The sequence below is a fragment of the Desmodus rotundus genome, chromosome 12 (assembly GCF_022682495.2).
Source record: "Desmodus rotundus isolate HL8 chromosome 12, HLdesRot8A.1, whole genome shotgun sequence".
In the NCBI taxonomy this organism is placed as follows: domain Eukaryota; kingdom Metazoa; phylum Chordata; class Mammalia; order Chiroptera; family Phyllostomidae; genus Desmodus; species Desmodus rotundus.
In genome coordinates, this window is record NC_071398.1 from 67323625 (window position 1) to 67342205 (window position 18581).

General features: G+C 52.7%; 1 protein-coding gene across 2 annotated transcripts in view; it reads right to left on the reverse strand.

Moving 5' to 3' along the window:
- The window catches only part of TBX15 (T-box transcription factor 15), a 97867-nt gene extending 87017 nt beyond the window's left edge, over positions 1-10850 (reverse strand). The window contains exon 1 of one of the 2 annotated variants that reach the window (XM_024570383.4): positions 10284-10850. In XM_024570383.4, coding sequence (XP_024426151.1) covers positions 10284-10488 — 205 coding nt within the window. In that variant the 5' untranslated portion in view covers positions 10489-10850. Of the gene's footprint in view, positions 1-6183; positions 6246-10283 lie in introns of those variants that run through there. The other variant, XM_045203916.3, reaches the window with a different exon arrangement.
- Positions 10851-18581: the final 7731 nt, after the last annotated feature.

Genomic DNA, 18581 nt, shown 5'->3' on the forward strand with positions numbered 1-18581 from the left:
ATTCAACTGATAGGAATAACAGGCATGGTGCTAAGTCCTTTGTTTCTTTATGTACATTAGCTCATTTCATCCTCACGACCACCTTTTGATGAATACATTTTTAGTATAATTTCACAGATGTAGAAACTGGGCTCAGGAGAGATTTAGTAGCTTGCCCAAGGTTATACAAGTAGCATGTGTTGGAACCCAGCCTCAGACACGAGCAGTCTAACCCCAAGAACCTGAGCCTTCGACCACCATATCACTCATTCATTCATCGCACTGAATAGAATGATAATAAGGGAATCTATTTCATTAGAGTGTTTTGGAATTTTATGTATTATGTATAAGTAATTATACATACAAATATACAGAATCACATATTATTTGAAATACATAACTGTTGTATATTATTATAAAGATATGTAATGTATAGATAGATACATATTTGGAATATATATAACAGCCCTATATATAACTTAGTACTGTGGCTGGCACACAGTGCTCAATATATGTTACTCCTTGTTATCATTGTTTCTGTTGTACTGTCATTGTATTTTTACTACTTACTAAGTGCTAGGCTCTGGAGATACGAGGCAATGAAGACAAGGTCCCGGCCCCACAGCAGCTGTAGGGCAGTAGTGAGAGTGGATGACCAGTCAATCCACAAGCTCCACCGTGACAGAAGTGTGCACAGGGGCAGGGGCATCACTGAGGGGCATCTCCGGGGGTGGGGAGCTGTCACTAGGGCGTGAAGCCCAGCTGTAGAAGTCTGCAAGGAAATACAGTCCCCCAAGATAGAAACCTGAGAAACCCTCCTAGGTGAGTGCTGGGCCCGGCTTTTTTGTCTGACCCTGCCTTCAAGTTCAGCAGCTATGAATAGAGGTCCTGAATGCTAAGCTGTCTTCTGATCTATCTTGTTGACAAGCGTTTTGCCTGTTACTAAGTCATCCTTTTAGCATTCTCACATCTCTGCCAGATCCAGATCTCAGCGTAGCAGGCCAGGCACGGAAAACAGTCACCAGTGCTTTCTTTCCACTAGGCTCACATAGTCACGAGGGGCAACCGATTGTTTGGGGGGTGGGATTCCACCAGTTCAATTTACCAGTGATGAGGTTGGCTTTTCTCAGTCTTCATCTTTCAAGTCCAGAGTTTTTCAGCTATTTGTGGGAATGGCACAAAAAATGTTCAAAGCATAAAATAACCTCCAGTTGCTTTAAATTCACTGATGCCATAGAATTGTTTTGGCAGTGGGGCCCTGGGCGTTCACACAAGCAACAATAGGTTACATCAAACACAAAGGACTAGAAATCACCAATTCAGGACTTCTGAACATGTGATATTAATCTAAAAACTTTTCAAGAAAAAAAATTTTTTTCTTCTCCGGGCTGTGTGTTGCTGTGCTGCGTCTTTCTGCAACTGCAGGAAGCCTCCCTCGCACCGCAGGGTAGAGGATGAGACCAGTGATGGCCAAGGTGCATTAGGAAAAAATGGTTATTTAAAAAAAAAAACAGTTTACAGGATCAGGTTCTTATAGCTAAAGGGGCCTCAGGTGTCATTTGAGCCTCTATCTCTCGCTTCACAAACCAGGAACTGAGACCCTAACAGTGCCCACGAAACAACTTTAAAACCTTTCTTTCGATATTTGTCTGCCTTTAAAACAAACCTCCCGACTTCCAATATGAATGACGAAGCCAGCGCTAGAATCTAGGTCTAATTTAAGCCAGTCTAGCCCTCGCCCGACCACACTACGTGGATATAACCTAGAGCAGGAGGCCTGCGTGGAAAGCTCTGCAGCACACCATGTCCAATGAGCAACTAGGGGTTCCGAAATGCTTTACAATTCACTGTTCCTCTGCAGGCTTGCTTATATGATTCATTTTCCAACTAAACCTTTTTTTCTAAGTAGGACACAGATTTATAGTATTTTATATATAATATATCCCGTAGCTTTGCCGCCAAAAATACATACACACATACACACATACATAGTTAGGCTCCTGAGTGAAGGAAGCCTTGTCAGACCCAGAGACAGAATTGCTGTGTTTACAATCACTTATCGGCCCAAATGCCTGCCCCTCCACTGTGAAAATCAATTATTTGTTTTTCAGAAGCTAGAACGGAAGCCCTGAGCCACCCAAGTCACCTGGCCCCCAGGTTTCGATTCTGGTGTGATTGACGCTTCGAAGCGACGATGCCCGGAGGCAGGACTTCCCCCTGCTCCTACGCTCAGCTCGGGCAGGGAAGTCGGTGTCGCCGGCTTCTAGTCATTTCTCAATTTACTTTGCAAAGTTGGGTGGTTTCTTCCCCTTCCTTTACTTTTTTAAGAAATGGATCACTTCACTGTTTTTAACCTCCAGAAGGGTGTGAAGGACGATCGTTTGCTGTCCCTTTGTCTCCGCGGGGCAGCTCCGCCGTCCGGGCCCCAGCACCGGGGATCCTCTGCGTCTGGAACCGAGAGCGTGACTTTCCTTTCTAACGGGCCGGCTCTGATATTTGCTGACCTAGAATTACCCATTTGGAAATGGTTAGGGATTAAAAATTCCTCAGTCCGAGGGATTCTTAGTTCCTAATTGCTAATGTTTGAAGTCGGTCTGATTCCTCGAAAATTTGTTCAGTCTGATGAAAGCAAAAGCTCAAACTCCCCTCGGGGCGCGAGGTGTAGGACCCACGGGTTCCGCTCGGTGTTTGGTTGGTTTGGGGTTTTTCTCTCCTGATTTTGGGGGGGTGGGGTGGGGAGAAGGGGGTCTTTCACCGAGGCCTTCCCGGTTACCCCAGGGTCTCTGCAGTGCGCCGGGGCTGAGGGCGCCGCCGCCCTGGTTTCCAGGCCCAGCGGCCGCGCAGACCCGCGGAGACGCAGCGGAGCGCGGGGGGCAGGAGCGCGGGGGACCCAGCGCACGGAGGCCGCGCCGCGGTTCCCGCCGCCAGACCCCGGCGCGGGCGGAGGGCGGGCGCCGCAGCGGCCCGGGGCGCGCCTCGTAAAGTTCCCCCCGAACTGCCCGCTGTCCCCGGGCCTGTTTCTCCGAGAACGATGTAATCCCGATTCCTTCCTCGGCGAAACGTCATCTGAAATTTTTTTAAGAGTGGGGGAAAAAAGGGGCGTTTTCAATGTGCGCGAAGGAGGTTGGGGGAAGGGAGCTGCTCAGGATGTCGAGGTGAGGGGACGCGGTGGGGGTGCGGAGAGGAGGAGGGTCGACCGCCTTCGGAGCCCCGCTCTGGGGCTTTGACAATCCCCCCTGGGCGGCCGGGCTGGGAAGAGAAGGCGGCGGGTGTTCGGAGCAAGGATTTCGATTCACCTTCTTGAGAACTGGGCGCCGAAACTCCAAGGCTGCCTGCAGGCTGGGGACATGACAATGACCTCGAGCGATGCCTTCCAAGGAAACTCTACTGTTATCTCCAGCGTTTTGGTTTTTAGAAGGAGACTGTAGTAGGCTCTTGGGTGTGCAATCCAGAATGAAAGGTTTGTTTGATTTTTTTTTTTTTTAATCTAACGTGTGTGTCGATTTGGGACTAGCCCATGGGAGCCTCAGTAACTGTAGTTTTGCCTATGCTGCCTGTGTTCTTGAATTATTTCCCCAAATCACAATGTTTTACTCGTTACTTCTATTAGTCATAATTATTATCGCGGTTTCTCTCAATGAGTCCCTTAACATGGGAGAACATGAAATTAATTACTCTGCAGAATACAAGGCAGCGTACTGCCCACCCAAAATGAAGATGGCATTCTTCACAAAATTAAATGCCAAATTGAGTTAGGAAAACTCTCACTCTCCCTGTCTTTTAACCTAAATCCGTAATATCCCTGTTCTCTGCCAATAACTGGAATTTTCAAATTTGGGATTCTCTTGAATTGTCAAAGGATGTCTAGAGATGACAAAATGTTTGACCTCCAAATTTTAGGCGTTTCCAGTTTGTTAAACTGGCTACACACACACACAAGGCCATTTCTTTTCCCTGAAATACTACCTATGTCCCATCTCAGAATTTGGCGTTCCCACACAAACTCGTATATAAACACCTACATTTGCATACATACTCTGGAATACATTTTATACTCATATACAAAGGGCAAAGCTGGACACTGGCAGATACAGTGAATACAGGATAAGAAGTAGCAGTTTCAAGGCCTATTTTCACTGCTGGTATCAAAAGCTAGTCATCAGTGTGTAGTCAGCAAAATGTCCTGCCTCCAAGTGAAGCCATTAAATGGCACCGAATAAATGTTGATTTGTCGTCACCAGTCGCTTGAATTCTCCACCTCTCCCCATTTCACCTCCGGTCCTCCCTGCTGAGTCTCCTTTTCCACCCTGACACTTAGACCAAAGGCCTCACTTAAATTAACTAATGATTATCCTTGCCCAAAGAAGTGTAAACAGACCCTAATTTATAAATTTGCTAATTGCTGTTCCCAGTACAGACCCTTGGGTACTTCAGTCAGGCACATATAAAATTCAAAGCTTGCTGGAAACCAGGAAAACGCGAAGCAAAAATAAACCACACGGAGGAAAGAAAGATTCCACATTCCACCAGTTCCCTAATTCTCCCCATGGAAAAGTCTCCCTAAAGGTCAAAACTAGAAAACCACTTAAATAGTCTCTCCTGCTGAACGATTGTGTCTTTTGGGAGTAAGAAAGCAATAACCAGCTACACCCCAGAATAATCATTGGATGGATTTCTGTATTTCCAGAAAGGAAAGCGAAATGCCAGCCTGCTCTTTACCCTGGAATCTGCACAGTTCGGCCTTGCTTTAAAAGAAAACAAAAACAAAAACAAACAAACAAACAAACCCCTACAGTCCTACAGTTACCTAGAGAAGGAACGTGCAGGCTTCAGAAGTACTGCAGTCTTTTTCCTCCCTAGTACAAGAAATAAATTTTTATCGGAGTCCATAATCAGACTCTCAAAAAAAATGTTCTCATCTTCTTAATATTATTTTTTGGCAATAGAGAGGATGATTGTAACAGAACTGGAATATTTCACTCAGTAATATGAGCAATGCCCTTGGAGATGCTTGGATGAATAAAATGTTTCGGTCTTGGGAGCCAAAACGTACTTGTCCCTCTCTCCTTGTGGCCTAATATGAAGGACTAATGACGAGGGACTTGTTTCCATTAAACTCTAGTCCACACGCGTGAAGGAAATCATACAAATCAATAGGGGAACACGAACCACCAACCCCCACGATTTTAGTTTTGGCTCCCAGGTTAGGCATCTCATACCATTCTTCACAAGCTCCTCCCTGCAGGGTGTGTTAACTAAAGAGATTTCAAACCAGTTTTCCATAATAATTAAAAGATGTTTATGATGCCATCTGAAGTAATTGGTATGGGGGGTAGGATAAGACAGCCATGGGCGTGTCAACATAACTTCAGTCCGAACTCCACTTTCAGAACTTGAATGCCCCCGTCTCCCTACATGAGCGGCACTTCGTGAACTTTTCTTTCTAGGAGTTTTACTTATAAAATAAGAAAACTCAAAGTGGCCAGCTCTGAACCCCCCAAAAAGTGTTTGATGAGAAATAGCGTTGGGTGGAGCGTGGGTGATGTTAATTCAGAATCGTTGCGCGCCTAGCCTGCGGGCTGCTCTGTCTAGGACAGCCTTGGTCGCCCATTAGGCTTGTGCTCTTCCGACGGGTCTCCGAGGGGCAAGGTGGATGCCGTAGGAACGGGGCGAGGGGCTGCCCAGCACTTCGTAGCCAAGAATCCAAAGACTGTTCCTCACGCTCCCTTGTTATCCCCATACCTTCCACACCCATTGCTAGGGTTTCCGAACACCCCTGGGGGAGTTGGGGGGAGGAACTAAGGAGGTGCAAACCACAGCACACTAAACCTTCTTTCCATTGCAGTCCAAACTGTGGCCACCATGGTCCGGCCTCCCCATTCCCTGTCCTCCCACTGCCCTCCAGCACTTTGCTCCGTCTATGGGATGGGGGCAGCTAGAATTATCTCCTTCCTAGTGGCTTCTACTGCGCCAGGGCCGCAGAGTTATACAGAACGTCCCCATAACCCTCCCCAAGCATTCAGGCCACGGGGGTGCGTCCGTGCATGTCCCGCACATCCAGAGGTCGTCTGATTTAGCCACCATCCCACTGCGTAAGAAAAAAAATGTTTGGCAGTCATCCCAAGAGAACCACCATCCCTGCCGGTATAGGACGAACTCAGAATCTTGCCTACCCTCCACTCCGCGTCACACAAGGTCACTTACCCAAGGAACGACCGCCGCGGAAGGCCGTTCGGACCTAACAAACGGGAACTTTGCTCACACTGAGCAGGCCCCACACTTGGCTTGTCCGCGGGGGCGCAGACCTGGCACCCTGGAGGCCTGCACGGGTGCAGGGGCGCGCGCAGCTCCGCGGAACCAGGGTTCCTTGAGGGGGACTCTACCCCAGGCAGGCCCTTGAGCGTCGCTGCGCACCCTTGCACCGCGGCCCCAGCCCGACCTGCGCCCTGGCTGGTGCGCGCCCGGCGCACGTACACTCTCCCCACCGGTTTCCAGCTCATCGCTTTTTCTCCCCTTACTTGAACGTCAGTAAAGAGTCACTTCCTCCGCCTGACCTCGTGTTTCCCTGCTGGGGGTTGGGGTTGGGGATGGATAGAGGGGTGGTGTCAAGATTAAAATCTTGGAGCTCTACTCTGAGCAAACAAGCCATAAACTGGCATATTAATTCTCGGGACCAGCTGCTAATTGAGAGAAGAAAGTGCCCTGAGGCACTGCCACAGCTTTTCTCGTCTCGTTTCACTAGGGGTTGCGTAGACCGGGGGGGGGGGGGGGGGATGAGAGCGCCCGTCGTGTGCGCGGAGTGCCGATCTGCCCGCGTGTTCCTGCGTGTGCCGCTTTCTGCGCACACCCGCGTATGTCGCCACCTCCTCAGGCCGCCAGAGCGCGCGGCTGCAAGACTCGAGACCGCGGGCTCTGTTAGGGGAAATACCCCCGCAGTGGGTTTAAATTATTTCTCTCCGCAGGAGACCCGGCCTCAGCCGCACTCGAATGTGGATTTGGGCGGCAAAGGCCCAAACCCGAGCTGGGGAACCGAGTGGAAACTGGGTTGCGGTAGGAGCACCGTTGGCGCCGCCACGTGCCTGAAATGTACTTTCTAGGCCGCCGCAGCCCGAGCAGCTGTCCCCCGCGAAAAGTTTCCTCCGTTGCTTTGCGGGAGAGGCGGGGGCGAGCAGGCAGGAGAGTCAAGCTCCTCCAAGACGGGTTTTGAGACCCTCCCCAGCCCACGGCCGCAGAATACTGGCGGTCCCTCCAACGGACTCGGAGTGCTGGCCCCGGTATCATCACGAGGGCACCTCGCAGGCTCTTCTCCAAGGCCGCGAGGACCTCAGGGAGTTTTTGAGACCACCAAGCTCGGTGGAAAATTTTGAAATACATACTGTGTGTCCTCTGATGTGTGAGGGCCTACAGTGCGCAGGCCGGGCTGGTCCCCCGCTGCTGCAGGTTGGCGCCCCAGGCTGCGGGCACTGGGCGCCCACTAAAGCCAGCTCAGTCCATACTCGGAAAGAAAAACGGGCTGTGGAAAAGCAAAAGGCCACGTCTTTGAATAAAAGCGAAACATTAAATCTGACCCGTGGATGGTCCGAGGTTCCGGAAACTTTGAGGCTAGGGCAGGGAGGGTGGGAGACGAGGTACCAGGAAAAGAGAAGGGATGGGGAGAAGAATGAATACAGTTGCACTAGGCGGTGGTCAGGAGCGTTTAATCCTTCCCCAGCCCTGTGACAATTTGGCTTTTGTTGTAGGTTTTTTTGTTTGTTTTGTTATGTTTTGTTTTCTGTTCCCGACTCTAATCGGCCTAGGAGGGCGAGCCACGCAGCAGCCCCACCCCGCTCCGGTTCTGACTGGGAAAAGAGAGTTAAAACAGAATTGTGAGAGGCCCGGCCGGGCAGAGACGTGGCTCTGGGCACAGTGGAGTTTCCGGGGCCCCATCTCCCACCTTTACTATTATACACACACCATTAAACGTGGCCCTGGGTGCGTTTGTTAGGGTGCTGTACCAGAGACAAAAAGAAAGCAAAGACATGCAGAAGACCCTGAGTCCTGGCCCTGCCTTCCACTACCATTCCGGGCAGCCAGAGCTCGCAGCTCCGCCTCCTCCGCTCTCGGGTCGGCCTAGTCTCCAAGCCACTGCGTCCTTTTTCTGAGAGGTTTTTTCTCACCCAGCGTCCGGTTCCTACGAAAGCATTGGCCACAGCGAACTCCAACTTGGAGATCTCCAAGGGGACAAGATCTCCAACTGGAGTTCCCTCAGCCCGCGACGTGGCCAGGCCAGGCCCGCAGCCCGGCTCCGCAAAAGGCCCGTGAATGCTCTAGGTTTCCGGCTTCTTCCTCCTCCCGGACCTTTGCCCACAAACATATTTCGTTGTCTAAAACCCAAACGCCCATTTTTTCCTTTTAAAAAATGACGAAGGTAATAAGGCCAAGTCCACCGAACTCTGTTAGGTAAAGTTCTGTTAGGTCCTCACTTTCTAATCTCAAACTGCAAGAGCGAGGAACAGCATTTTGGACACCAGGCCCTCTCGTTCACGACCCTGGACTGGTCTCTCCTTGTCCCAAGCCCTCGCTGTTCTCTCCACGCTTGTGGCTGAAAAGACCCGCGGGAAGAACACTTAGAGCTGAGTCTGATCGTGACCCTGCGCCTTGGTCCTTTTTGAACCTGCGACCGTAGGGACGGCTCTGGGAGACCTGCTTGTTCCCTAGAGGATAGCAGTGGGGACAGGGCGTCAGCCGCGCGCAGTTAAATAATTTGTGCTCGTTCCCCGGCGGGAAGAGTAAAACAAACCCACTCCGCAAATCGGGAGTTGTCATCAGGCCTGGGAGAACTTCCACTAAACTGCGTGGAGGCCCGACTGAGATTTTGACAGCAAACAAATTCAGTGAGGGAACAGGGTCTGGCCAGAGATGCGAAACACAGTGGCGGCGCGCGCGCCCCTTTCTGGATGGCCCACACAGTGGTCCGCGTGGACGGGCGCCCACAAGTGGCCCGCGTGGACGGGCGCCCCCACTCAGATACAGGGGGAAAGTTCAGCGGAGGAAATAAATCTCCTTTTAAGTTTCTTTTCATCGACTAATAAAAATAATTCCCCAGCACTAAACCCAAATGCCATAACGGGCCACAAGAACACGGAGAATTCATAAAACTCTGTCTCTGCAGGTCACCCGCTAATCGCGTTATTATTAGCCTGGGGAGCATGGAAATTGAACTGTCACTGCCGAAAGAGAAAATGTAAGCGACAGCTGTCCCTCCTTGGGTCGGCCAGTTTTCCAGCCCCCAAGTTCCTGAGCACAAGGCCTCCCCATCCCTATGCAGGCCGCCGCCCCCACCCAGGCTTGCCTGCGCGCTGACCCAGGTTTACTCCCCAGCCATAGCAGGTCAGAAGGAGCACCTCCAAAATAGCTTCAGAAGTCCTGGCTGGAAAGTTTCTGAAGCCGCTAACCCAAGCTGCAGCCTCCGGGTGTGTGTATGTGTGTGCGCGTCCGCGCAAGATTCCTCCGACAACAGCTGTTCCCCGGGACTGTTTTGCACTGTTGAAATCTTGGCACTTAACACAAAACGTTAAATTGTCCCCCCACCCCACCCCCTGGATTATGTTAAAATACTGACATCGACACCCTCCCTGTGTGTTACGTGTTGTGTGCGTATAGATCCAAGATACAAATTAATTGCACCGCTTCGCCCCCAAATACAGACGTGGGGCCCTGACGAGGGACCCAGGGAGCAGGGTGAGGGGTCTAACATACATTCCTCTTTCCATAAAAGCCAACAGAGTAGAAATACGACCATGCTCTCTCGTCTTTCGTCGCCGGAGGAGAGGAAATTCAACAACTTCAGTCGCAGAAAAGTTGGTGGGGGAAGGGTGAGGGACAAGGCTGAAAGCAAATGGAATAAACGGGGCATTTCTCGAGGAGGGGTTGTCGGGCCAAGAGCACTACGCTCGTTCTCCCGAGCTCTCGGAAGTGAGTCCCAGACCTTCTCTCCATTCGTTGCCTGCGACCGGCGCCCCTCATAACCCCAGGGCCCTGCAAGCCCTTCAGCTGCGGGCACCCGGAACGCTGCGCTCTGCTCCCCGAGAAACGGGCGCGAGCAAGAAGACCTCCTTGCTTGATGTTGGCGACAAAATGCAAGGCTTAGGCCAGTTCTCCTAAATTGGTTCCGGCGAATTTGCGGGAAGGCTCAAGGCATTTGTGCAAAGGAAAAGAAACCCGAGTTGGAGCAGGGCAGGGCGTGGGCGGCCAGGGCCTCTCTCCGCACCACTCGGCCCCCGGGCTGGCCGCCCGCCTCCCGCGGTCTGGCCCTACGCACTCACCCGGGTGAGGCTCCAGGCCGTGTGCGGCCGCGTCCTCCGCGTCTCCGAGTGGGCCCGCGGGGCTCAGCGCCTCCATGGACAGGTCCAGCCCCTTCTCCTCCCAGTCTCGCAGTTTCCGTTTTTTATTTGAGCCGATCAAGGCTTCAACGGAGAAGGCATGTGCTCGCGAGCTCAGGGCGACTGCAGATCTTCTCCTTTCACTCATCTTAGCCGCCCGCTCCCCAGTCCCCGCTCGCCCCCGCTACTGAGGGAGCAGCCCGCGCCCTCACGCTCCAAGCGCCCGCCGGGCCGAGCCCGGGAGAGGCGGCGGCTCCGCGGATCCTTGGCACCCTCCCTCTGCGCCCTCCCCCGCCCTCCGCCGCCCGCTCGGACCGGCGCCCCTAGCTGCCCTAGCGGCTACGCAAGAGCGCCCGGAGCGCCGCCCGCTCGCAGCATGAGCGCCCGCGTCCTGCTTCCCACCCACCCGGGCAGGCGCTCACAGGCTGTGCAGACTGGACTTCATCTTTTTTTTATTCTCTCTCTCTCCTCCCTCTCCCTTTCTCTCCTCCCTCTCCCTCTTCCTCTCTCTGTCTTCCCGTCCTTCCTCTAATCCAAACTTCTGGGAAACTTTTTTTCTAAATCCCTCCCTTCCCGAGGAGCTGGGGGCAGGCGGTGCACTCCTGTCCTTGGGGCCAGGGAGAGGGAGGGGGGAGGAAGAGAAAGACTGAGGGGGGGAAAGCCAGCCCCCGACCAATCGCGAGGAGGGAACAGGAGAAACCCTGAGAGCACGAGCCAATGAGCGGAGGGGAGAGACTGAGGCTCGGGCCAAGGCTCGGCGCCCGTTGTCCCCGGAACGCTCCCGGGCCGACTTTAACTCCTGGCTTCCCGGCGCCCCGCGGGTTCCTTGAGGTAGGAGGAGAGGGGAGCTGAAGGTCGAGGTCTGATCTGTGCCCTTACAAACGCCTGCCAGCCCCCAATCCGCACCTTTTCCTCCCAAATCCTCTAGGTTTCAAAGAAGCTGCAAGACCAGAGTCATTTTGATCACAGATCTGGAATTTGGGGGCTAACACCAAATGACAACCTGTTCAAAACGCCCGAGAACGACTGTAATAATTTCGCGCCTGCCCCCAGATGGTTTTAGATCTGCTGGTTCCGCCCGGATTTCGACATACAGGTTCTCATTTCCCTGCTGAACGATTTGTAAACAACTCTGGTAAACGCAAAACGAAAGAAACAAACAAAAAACGCACCATTGCTATTCAGAATCTTGTCGTTGAAACTCTAAAGACCGCTTCCTCCTCCCAGCTTTACCTGGTGGAGAAGGGGACGAGGAGACGTAGGCCCCTCAAAGCAGGAGGCCGGCTGGGGCGCCCGGCTTACCGCGCGCTCTGCAGGCGGATCCCGACTGGGCCCGCACACTGCAAAGGCTCGCCTTCCCTTCCGCGCGGACGCTGAGCCGGGCTGCGCCCGCTCGGGGCGCTTGTTCTGGAGAACCCACAGAGAGGGGCTGGGCGAGGGCAGTCAAGAACTTGCTAGCGGAGGAGGAACTTTTTCAAAATTCCCTTCATCCTGGGGGTCCGGCTCTCCCCGCCCCACTGATCCCACCACCACCCTTACCAATGTGTATACACATATATATATGTAGACATATATATGTGTACACACACGTACACACATTTCAGGGCGGTGCAGTCGCTAGGGATTTCTAAGGAACTTAAAAGTCCATACTTCTGGCCATCCTAATTTCCCACACTCCTTCCCAGGTTGAGCTACTGGTCGCGGGGCCGCAGGGAAACTCCGAGCCCAGCCCAGCGCAAAGCAAGTTCAGAGGGGCTCAGAAGTTGATCTTACCAAGCTGGAAGAGTCTCGGGTTTCGCGGATGACGACCTCGCCACAGTCTGATCTTCCCGTCCCAACTCCCTAGTCGAGACGCTGGTGCCCGCAAAGACGGGCAGGGAAGAGCCAGCTCCCCGGTGCGAGCAACAACAGACCCAGAGGCCCAGCAGCCTACTCTCGCGGACAGCCAGGCCCTGACCAGGGTCTGAACCCACAAGCCTAGGGCAGACGGGCCCAGGCATGTCATAAGCCCCCCTGGAAGGGGTGCCCATCGGGTCCTCCCACCCTGGGGCAAGAAGGGAGGGCCTGTGAGGTCTCTGATAAAACACGTTCGCCTCCTGACCTCCGAGGGCCCGGGAAATCTAGCCCTCGCTATTGTATTTGTAAATGCTCTGGTTTGGAGGCTGCAACCAGGTGTCCTGAATGTACTTGGAGGGACAGCAAAACAGGCCACGTTTGGGGCCCCCTCAAATTGGGCTCCAGCTCAGACAAGAAGCAGCTAGCAGCGCAACAAATGCAGGAAGAATAAGGGAAAATGCCGCTGCATGCGTGTGATTCTGCCAGGCTTGGCCTCCTGGGCCATCTGGGAGCCTGGTCTTTGACTTGCACTAAGAACCCAGGGGGCCAGAGCAGGCTGCTGAGCCCCTCACTGTCTCCCACAGGCTGCCTAGCAAACTCTGGGAAACTGGGAGTCGGGGTGGCAGGGCACAGTATCTCCCACCTCAGTCACCACTTGGCATTGCTTCCAGGCACCGCTGCCTAAAGGGATGGAGCATTTACCACCACACCCGCCAGGAAGACACAGGGGCTCGGACCTCTCTTTGGGTTCCAGATTCTGGTGTCACTGCTGGTGGCTGGAGCCTGCCAGGACAAGGCCTGGTGGGGTGGCCACAGGGTGGCCTCGATTCTTCCCAGCAGTTTCCTTCTCCCCACCGTCTGTATCTCACCCCTCCCTCGGGCAGCCTCTGGCCTTGGCCTTCTCACACAGACACGGTTTGCACTGAGCAGTAGGCGCACCGTAGGTCCTACACTCTCCCTGAAGCGGTAACAGTTTCTCAAAAAGAGGACTATTTGGTTATCCACACACCTAGATACAGGTCCCGAAGGCCTGCTTGATGTGGGTGCCCCAGAGACTCGGCTAGAGAAGTGAGCCAAGCGCTCAAGGGCGGGCATCTGCACCTCACCCCAAAGCACGGGCTCAGCACCGAGTGCTCAGAGGAGCCTCTGACTCCATCCTTCAGGTCCCACAAGTTGTCTCCACCCCCATTCTCTATACACTCACATCCTTGAAAAGTAAATTAGGCCATGAAAACAAATCAGATGGTAATGAAGCCAGGCTGGTTCGAAACAGCCAGGAAAATAATTTTCCTCTAGGTAAATGGGAGGGGAAGGGATATTTTATTTTTGTGACAATAGGGGGTCAATCTAAGGTTTTTCCCAGGGGAATGCACTCTTTGGTGTGTGACCTGTGCCAATGGGGGAGAAGGTCTGGGGAAAGATTAAGCAGGACAGTTTAATGTCTGTGGCTCAGGGGTGTAAGCTTAGGTGATTGGGGAGAGGAAGAGGAAGAGGGTTGGGGGATTAAAAAAGAATCTGGGAATAATGGATGCATTTTCCTTCCATAAATTACATCAAAAGGCTTTCAGATTTCCCTCTGGTTACCCCACTTTCTCTTTTAACTTTTAGGAACAAGAGCTGGGTCCCCTGTGTGTGAGGCTATGTGCAGAGGCAATCCTCAAGTTTCCCACCTCCAGGCTTCAGCCTAGGGCTCCGGGTTGGGGGTGTGGGGTGTAGGCCACAAATCCAGTTCTGGTCTGTTTCAGGCCTGAAGCTGATTGTCAAAAATCAAGCTGGAAGCCCCACCCTATCCCCTGCATGGCCCCAAAAAGGGTAGATAGTCTGATAAGCACCAAAAGTCCAGAGTGGGGTGTGGGAGGGGGGAGGGGGAGAAGAACTCACTGACCACCTGTAGGGACACAGGGGAGGCGGATGCCCAGGCCTAGCTTCGATGGGAGGGAAGCCAAAGAAGGGAAGGACAGCAGAATGCTCACCTAAAACTGACTGTGTCCAGATATTGTGAGTTTTCAAAGAAACCTGACACAATTCTGCAGCATAAGGTCAAGAGTCTGGAGCCCGTACTTCCTCCACATACCTGGGCTTTCCTTCCGTTTCTCCCCACGCTAAACACTACCCGAAATGCCACCACTACGAATGCCTCAGTACCAAGGTGAGCCTCCACACGCTGTGCTTTTGCAGTTCTGTGTGAGTAACTGAAAACAAAGTCAAAAATAGTTGGCTAGCAGGCCATGTTAGGCTGCCCTTAAACACGTGGGTGGGTTTGGGGGCTTGGAAATCACAATGAATTCGGCTTGAGTAGGCAGGTATAAAACAGTGGGAGAGACCATGGAGAAAGCCGTGGAGACTCCAAGGAAAGCGGAGCCTAGCAACCAGATCCCTGCCAGCGCTCAACTGTGACCTTGGGCAAGCCACTTAATGGCTTGTACCTCAGTTTCCCTGTTGGCAGGGTGAGGGGATCCTAAGTACTTTACAACCAAGCAAAGCAGGCAAGATAGTGGGTGGGAGGCGGGACAGGCCCGGGTCTTATTACTGCTGTGATTGAATATTCCAGGAATGTGAGGCCAAGTACCCACTTTTCACTTCTTTTCCCAAATTGGCACCCAGTTATAGGGTGGCTTAACTGGCCCTGAGACCTCGGGTGGACGTGGGAGGGAGTTGGTTTCTGGAAACGCCTGCTCAATGCCAGTCCCGTGGAGACAGCGCGGGCCCACTTGTGTGGACTGCGTCTCCAGTGGCAGGGACCGCCGTTCGGGGTTGACTATTCAGCTGCCCCCTCACACTTTAAAAAAATAAAAGCCCGTGGGGGCGAAAGGGTCATTAATGATGTTTTTTTGTTTTCGGGAAATAAAATCTTTTGTTTTTATTTTAAACCAGCAGTGTGCCCGCCTCTCGGTCCTTCCAGATGTTTGCAATAAAATCGCAAGTTTTGCCTTTGGGACTGGAAATAAAATTTAACGGCCTTCACTCTGTAATTATTCTCTTAGCTCGCCCTTCATAAATTTATCTGCTTTCTATCGGCGTTGGGGTAGGGGGTGAGCGAAAGGGGAGAAAGCCCCAATTTTATATTTGTGACTATAAAAAAGCGCCACCCGGTTTCCTCGCCTTCGGCGGCCACGGTGTAGCCCGGAGAGCCTGGCCCGGCGGGCGGCAACATTGCGCTATTGTTCGCGGGCTTGGGTCTGCGCAGGAGCTGGGCCCTCTACAAAGGAGGCCTGTGCAGCCAGGACCCGGACGGCCGCGCCCGGGGGGCGAGGAAATCCTGTTCCCCCAGGCCCGGCTTCTCTTTCCCTTGGGCGAATCTTACAACCTGGCAGCCTGACCTTGGCCTCCAGTGTCCGCCTGCCCAGTGGGGCGCAGCTCCTGCCCTGCCAGTCCGGCCCTGCCAACTTTCGCAGGAAGCGAAACCTCTAGCCTGCGCTGAGCCCGCCGAGCGCAAGGGAGGAGCCTGGCTTTGGATACCCAGGCGCTACGCAAAGGCCGGCCTCGGGCTTGAGGCAAGGGGCCTTCTGGGAGGGCCTTCTAGCCCCTCTCCTTCTCCAGCTTGGGCTGGGCTGGAAGGTAACATTCAACACCCTCAGCAACTCAGGGTTGCCGCACAGCAGCCCGAGGCAACTCAATCCAAAGCCAGAGGGTTTTGAGGCCACCAGCGTGCCCCACTCCCCGAAATAAATGTGGGTAGCTTATATAGTAAGCTTATAAGCACAAGGTCCATGTATGTATTTTGTGTGACTACACAAAGCCGTGGTTATATCTATCCAGCAGCGTGCACAGGCATGTATGCACCAAGTACAGCTACGTTCCTGTACATACATACCTTTCTAGAATCAAACATGCAAGGAGAAACAACACATGCTTGGGTACACAGCGTCACACTCTGGCTTATGGGGAAACATCCTGGCCACTCAGCTGGCCCCAAGTCTGCAGCAATGTACACAAATTTTGTTGCCTGCTTCATCTCTCCCGACTCCACAGCTCCCTCTGGCTCTCCCTGGCTCCCTGAAGCTTGATCCATGTGACTGTCCCCTGACGTCCTCTCCTTCATTTTCACAGAGCTACCTATGAGGTCAAAGTCTCTTAGGTGGTAAGGGAAACATGCTAAGCAGCCAGCCTTGCACCTCACCGCCTGGGAGAGCCATCCAGTGCCTGAGCGAGACCAGGTCGTTCTCCGAGGCCCGGGAGACCCAGCAGGGATTGGCAGACTGGCACCAAGCAGCAGCAGCAGGGTTTGGTCTCATTTTGTTTTTAAGCATATGTAGCCCCTTCCATCCTCCAGCCAGCAGGCCCCCAGCCAGTAGGCCTCTGGCCAGAAAGCCAAACTCCTGGAGCCAGACATTTCCTAGGCAGGGCATTCTTTTGAGTTCCTTTGACACAGAGTCCAAGCTCCTCCAAGTTTGCCCCCTAAATGTGACTCCATCTCCCACTTCCTGCTGGGTTTGCAGGTGCTTGGCTAAGCAAAGTTAAGAGTTCCGTTTGGTTTTTCCACTGAGAGGAAGGATTATCTAAAGTTTATGGGGTCAAGGGGGTACCAGCCAGGCCCTGCAGTCTCACATAGCGGGCTGGTACCCCAGGGACCGGTCCCTGGGGTTCCCAGAGGAGGGGTGCCTAGAGCGCTGCCCTGGGGCCGCCCCTGAGGGCCAGCAACTAAAGTCGAATGATTTGAGGCATAGGGCCTTGATGTGATGATTTTTTTTTTTTTTTTTTGCCAGAAGTGTTTAGATTTTGCCCGTCACTAATAAAAATTGGCCACCCAGGAGCAAAATGTCCTTGGTAGAACTCTGCCAGCTGGCCCAGCCCTGAGCCATTACCAGCAAACGTGGATAAATAGATTTTTACAGACTCCTTATGGCTCAATCGTGCCCTCTCCATGAGAATGAATTGTCCGTTACACGGGGAGAGAGGAAACCAGCTCTTCCGCGGTGCAGCTCCTGGGAGGGCTGCGGGATTAACCCTCAGGTGCGCTGGCCACTTGTCCTGGGAGGAGCGAAGGAGGAGCCGGCAAGGGGCAGGTGAGCTTGATCACAGGAGACTTTTCATTAGTTTTGGTCCATAATTCGAGCAAGCCGCCTTTCTGACCTTTCTCAGGCAAAACCAAATCAAAGAGGGTGGGAAAGAATCCAGAACTCCCGGGTGATGTGAGTGGAGGTCCTGGTGACACCCAGACTAGCAATATTAGAAGACATCAGTGTGGGGGTCCGGGATGGCCGGACAAATGAGCCCTCGAAATGGACTTTTATGTATTAGAAATCCATTGTATAATATAGACGTGTATATTATATACCATATAATATAAAACCACCTATATATGCTCGTACATATATAGTTGTTTTATAACTCGACCAGTCTGACAGAACAAAGACACGTTGGGTGTCTATGGAGAGGCCAACGTAGCACAAGGAGGAGAAAGAGGTGGGGGAGGGGCGCAGCCCCACGCTGGTCTTACTCTGACAGCTGCAGGAGACATTGCTCTCTGGCCCACAGCCAAGTACCCCAGAAAGCCAAGGGCGAGGAAAGCTCTCTATCCCTAATCAGGAAAAATATTCACTTAACTTCACATACTTTATAGGATAGTCAACAATTCCAGGCAGACGAAGGCGTTCCCAGGGCAGAACAATGCATGAATCCACATTCTCATGATTCTCAATGGTGTTAGCAGCACCAGGGGCCCAGGGGTCTGAGAACTCTGCGGAGCAAGAGCACCAGGGTGGGCTGGAACTGAACCCCAGACATACGCCCCTATACTGCTCTCCTAGGCTGCCTTCACGGGAAAAGAGAACTTTCCACCCAGCTCAAAAGACAGCACAAGGCCGTTCTGTCCAGAGGCCCCAGCTTCCAGGAAAATCAGTCAGAAAAGATGAGTGCTTGTTTTCACAACTTTCCTCCTTTGCTACCAAGTCCCCATCTGTATCCCCTCTCTTTCTGGTCTGCACCACTTACGCAGAATTAATATTTATTGAGTTCTTTATTCTGTGTCGAGTCCTGTGCTAAGTGCTTTGCGTGCACTAATGCATCCCCTTCCCCTCCAAGTTCTATGACCCAAGAGCCAGTGTTACCAGCCCCATTTTACAGAGGAGAAAACTGAGGTGTAGAGGGGTTATGTAACTTGGTATGGCTCTCATAGCTTTTAGTGCAGATAATCTAGCTCTAGAGTCGGAATTCTTAATCCCTTTACTTCCAGTCCCTCTGGGAGAAATGCACTTACGAAATTTGCACACCTGGGTTCTCTCTGCCTGCAAGTGACTGCGGCAAAGAGGATGGAGCTGGGGAGAGGGCACTGATGGAATTGTCTAACACAGGCATAAAGAGCTTACCCTCATCTAAAATGCACAGAAGCAGGAGGCCCCCCCAGCGTAAGCACAGCATCTTTGCCAGCAAGGAGACAAAAGGGCAGAAGTTCCATGGTCTTTC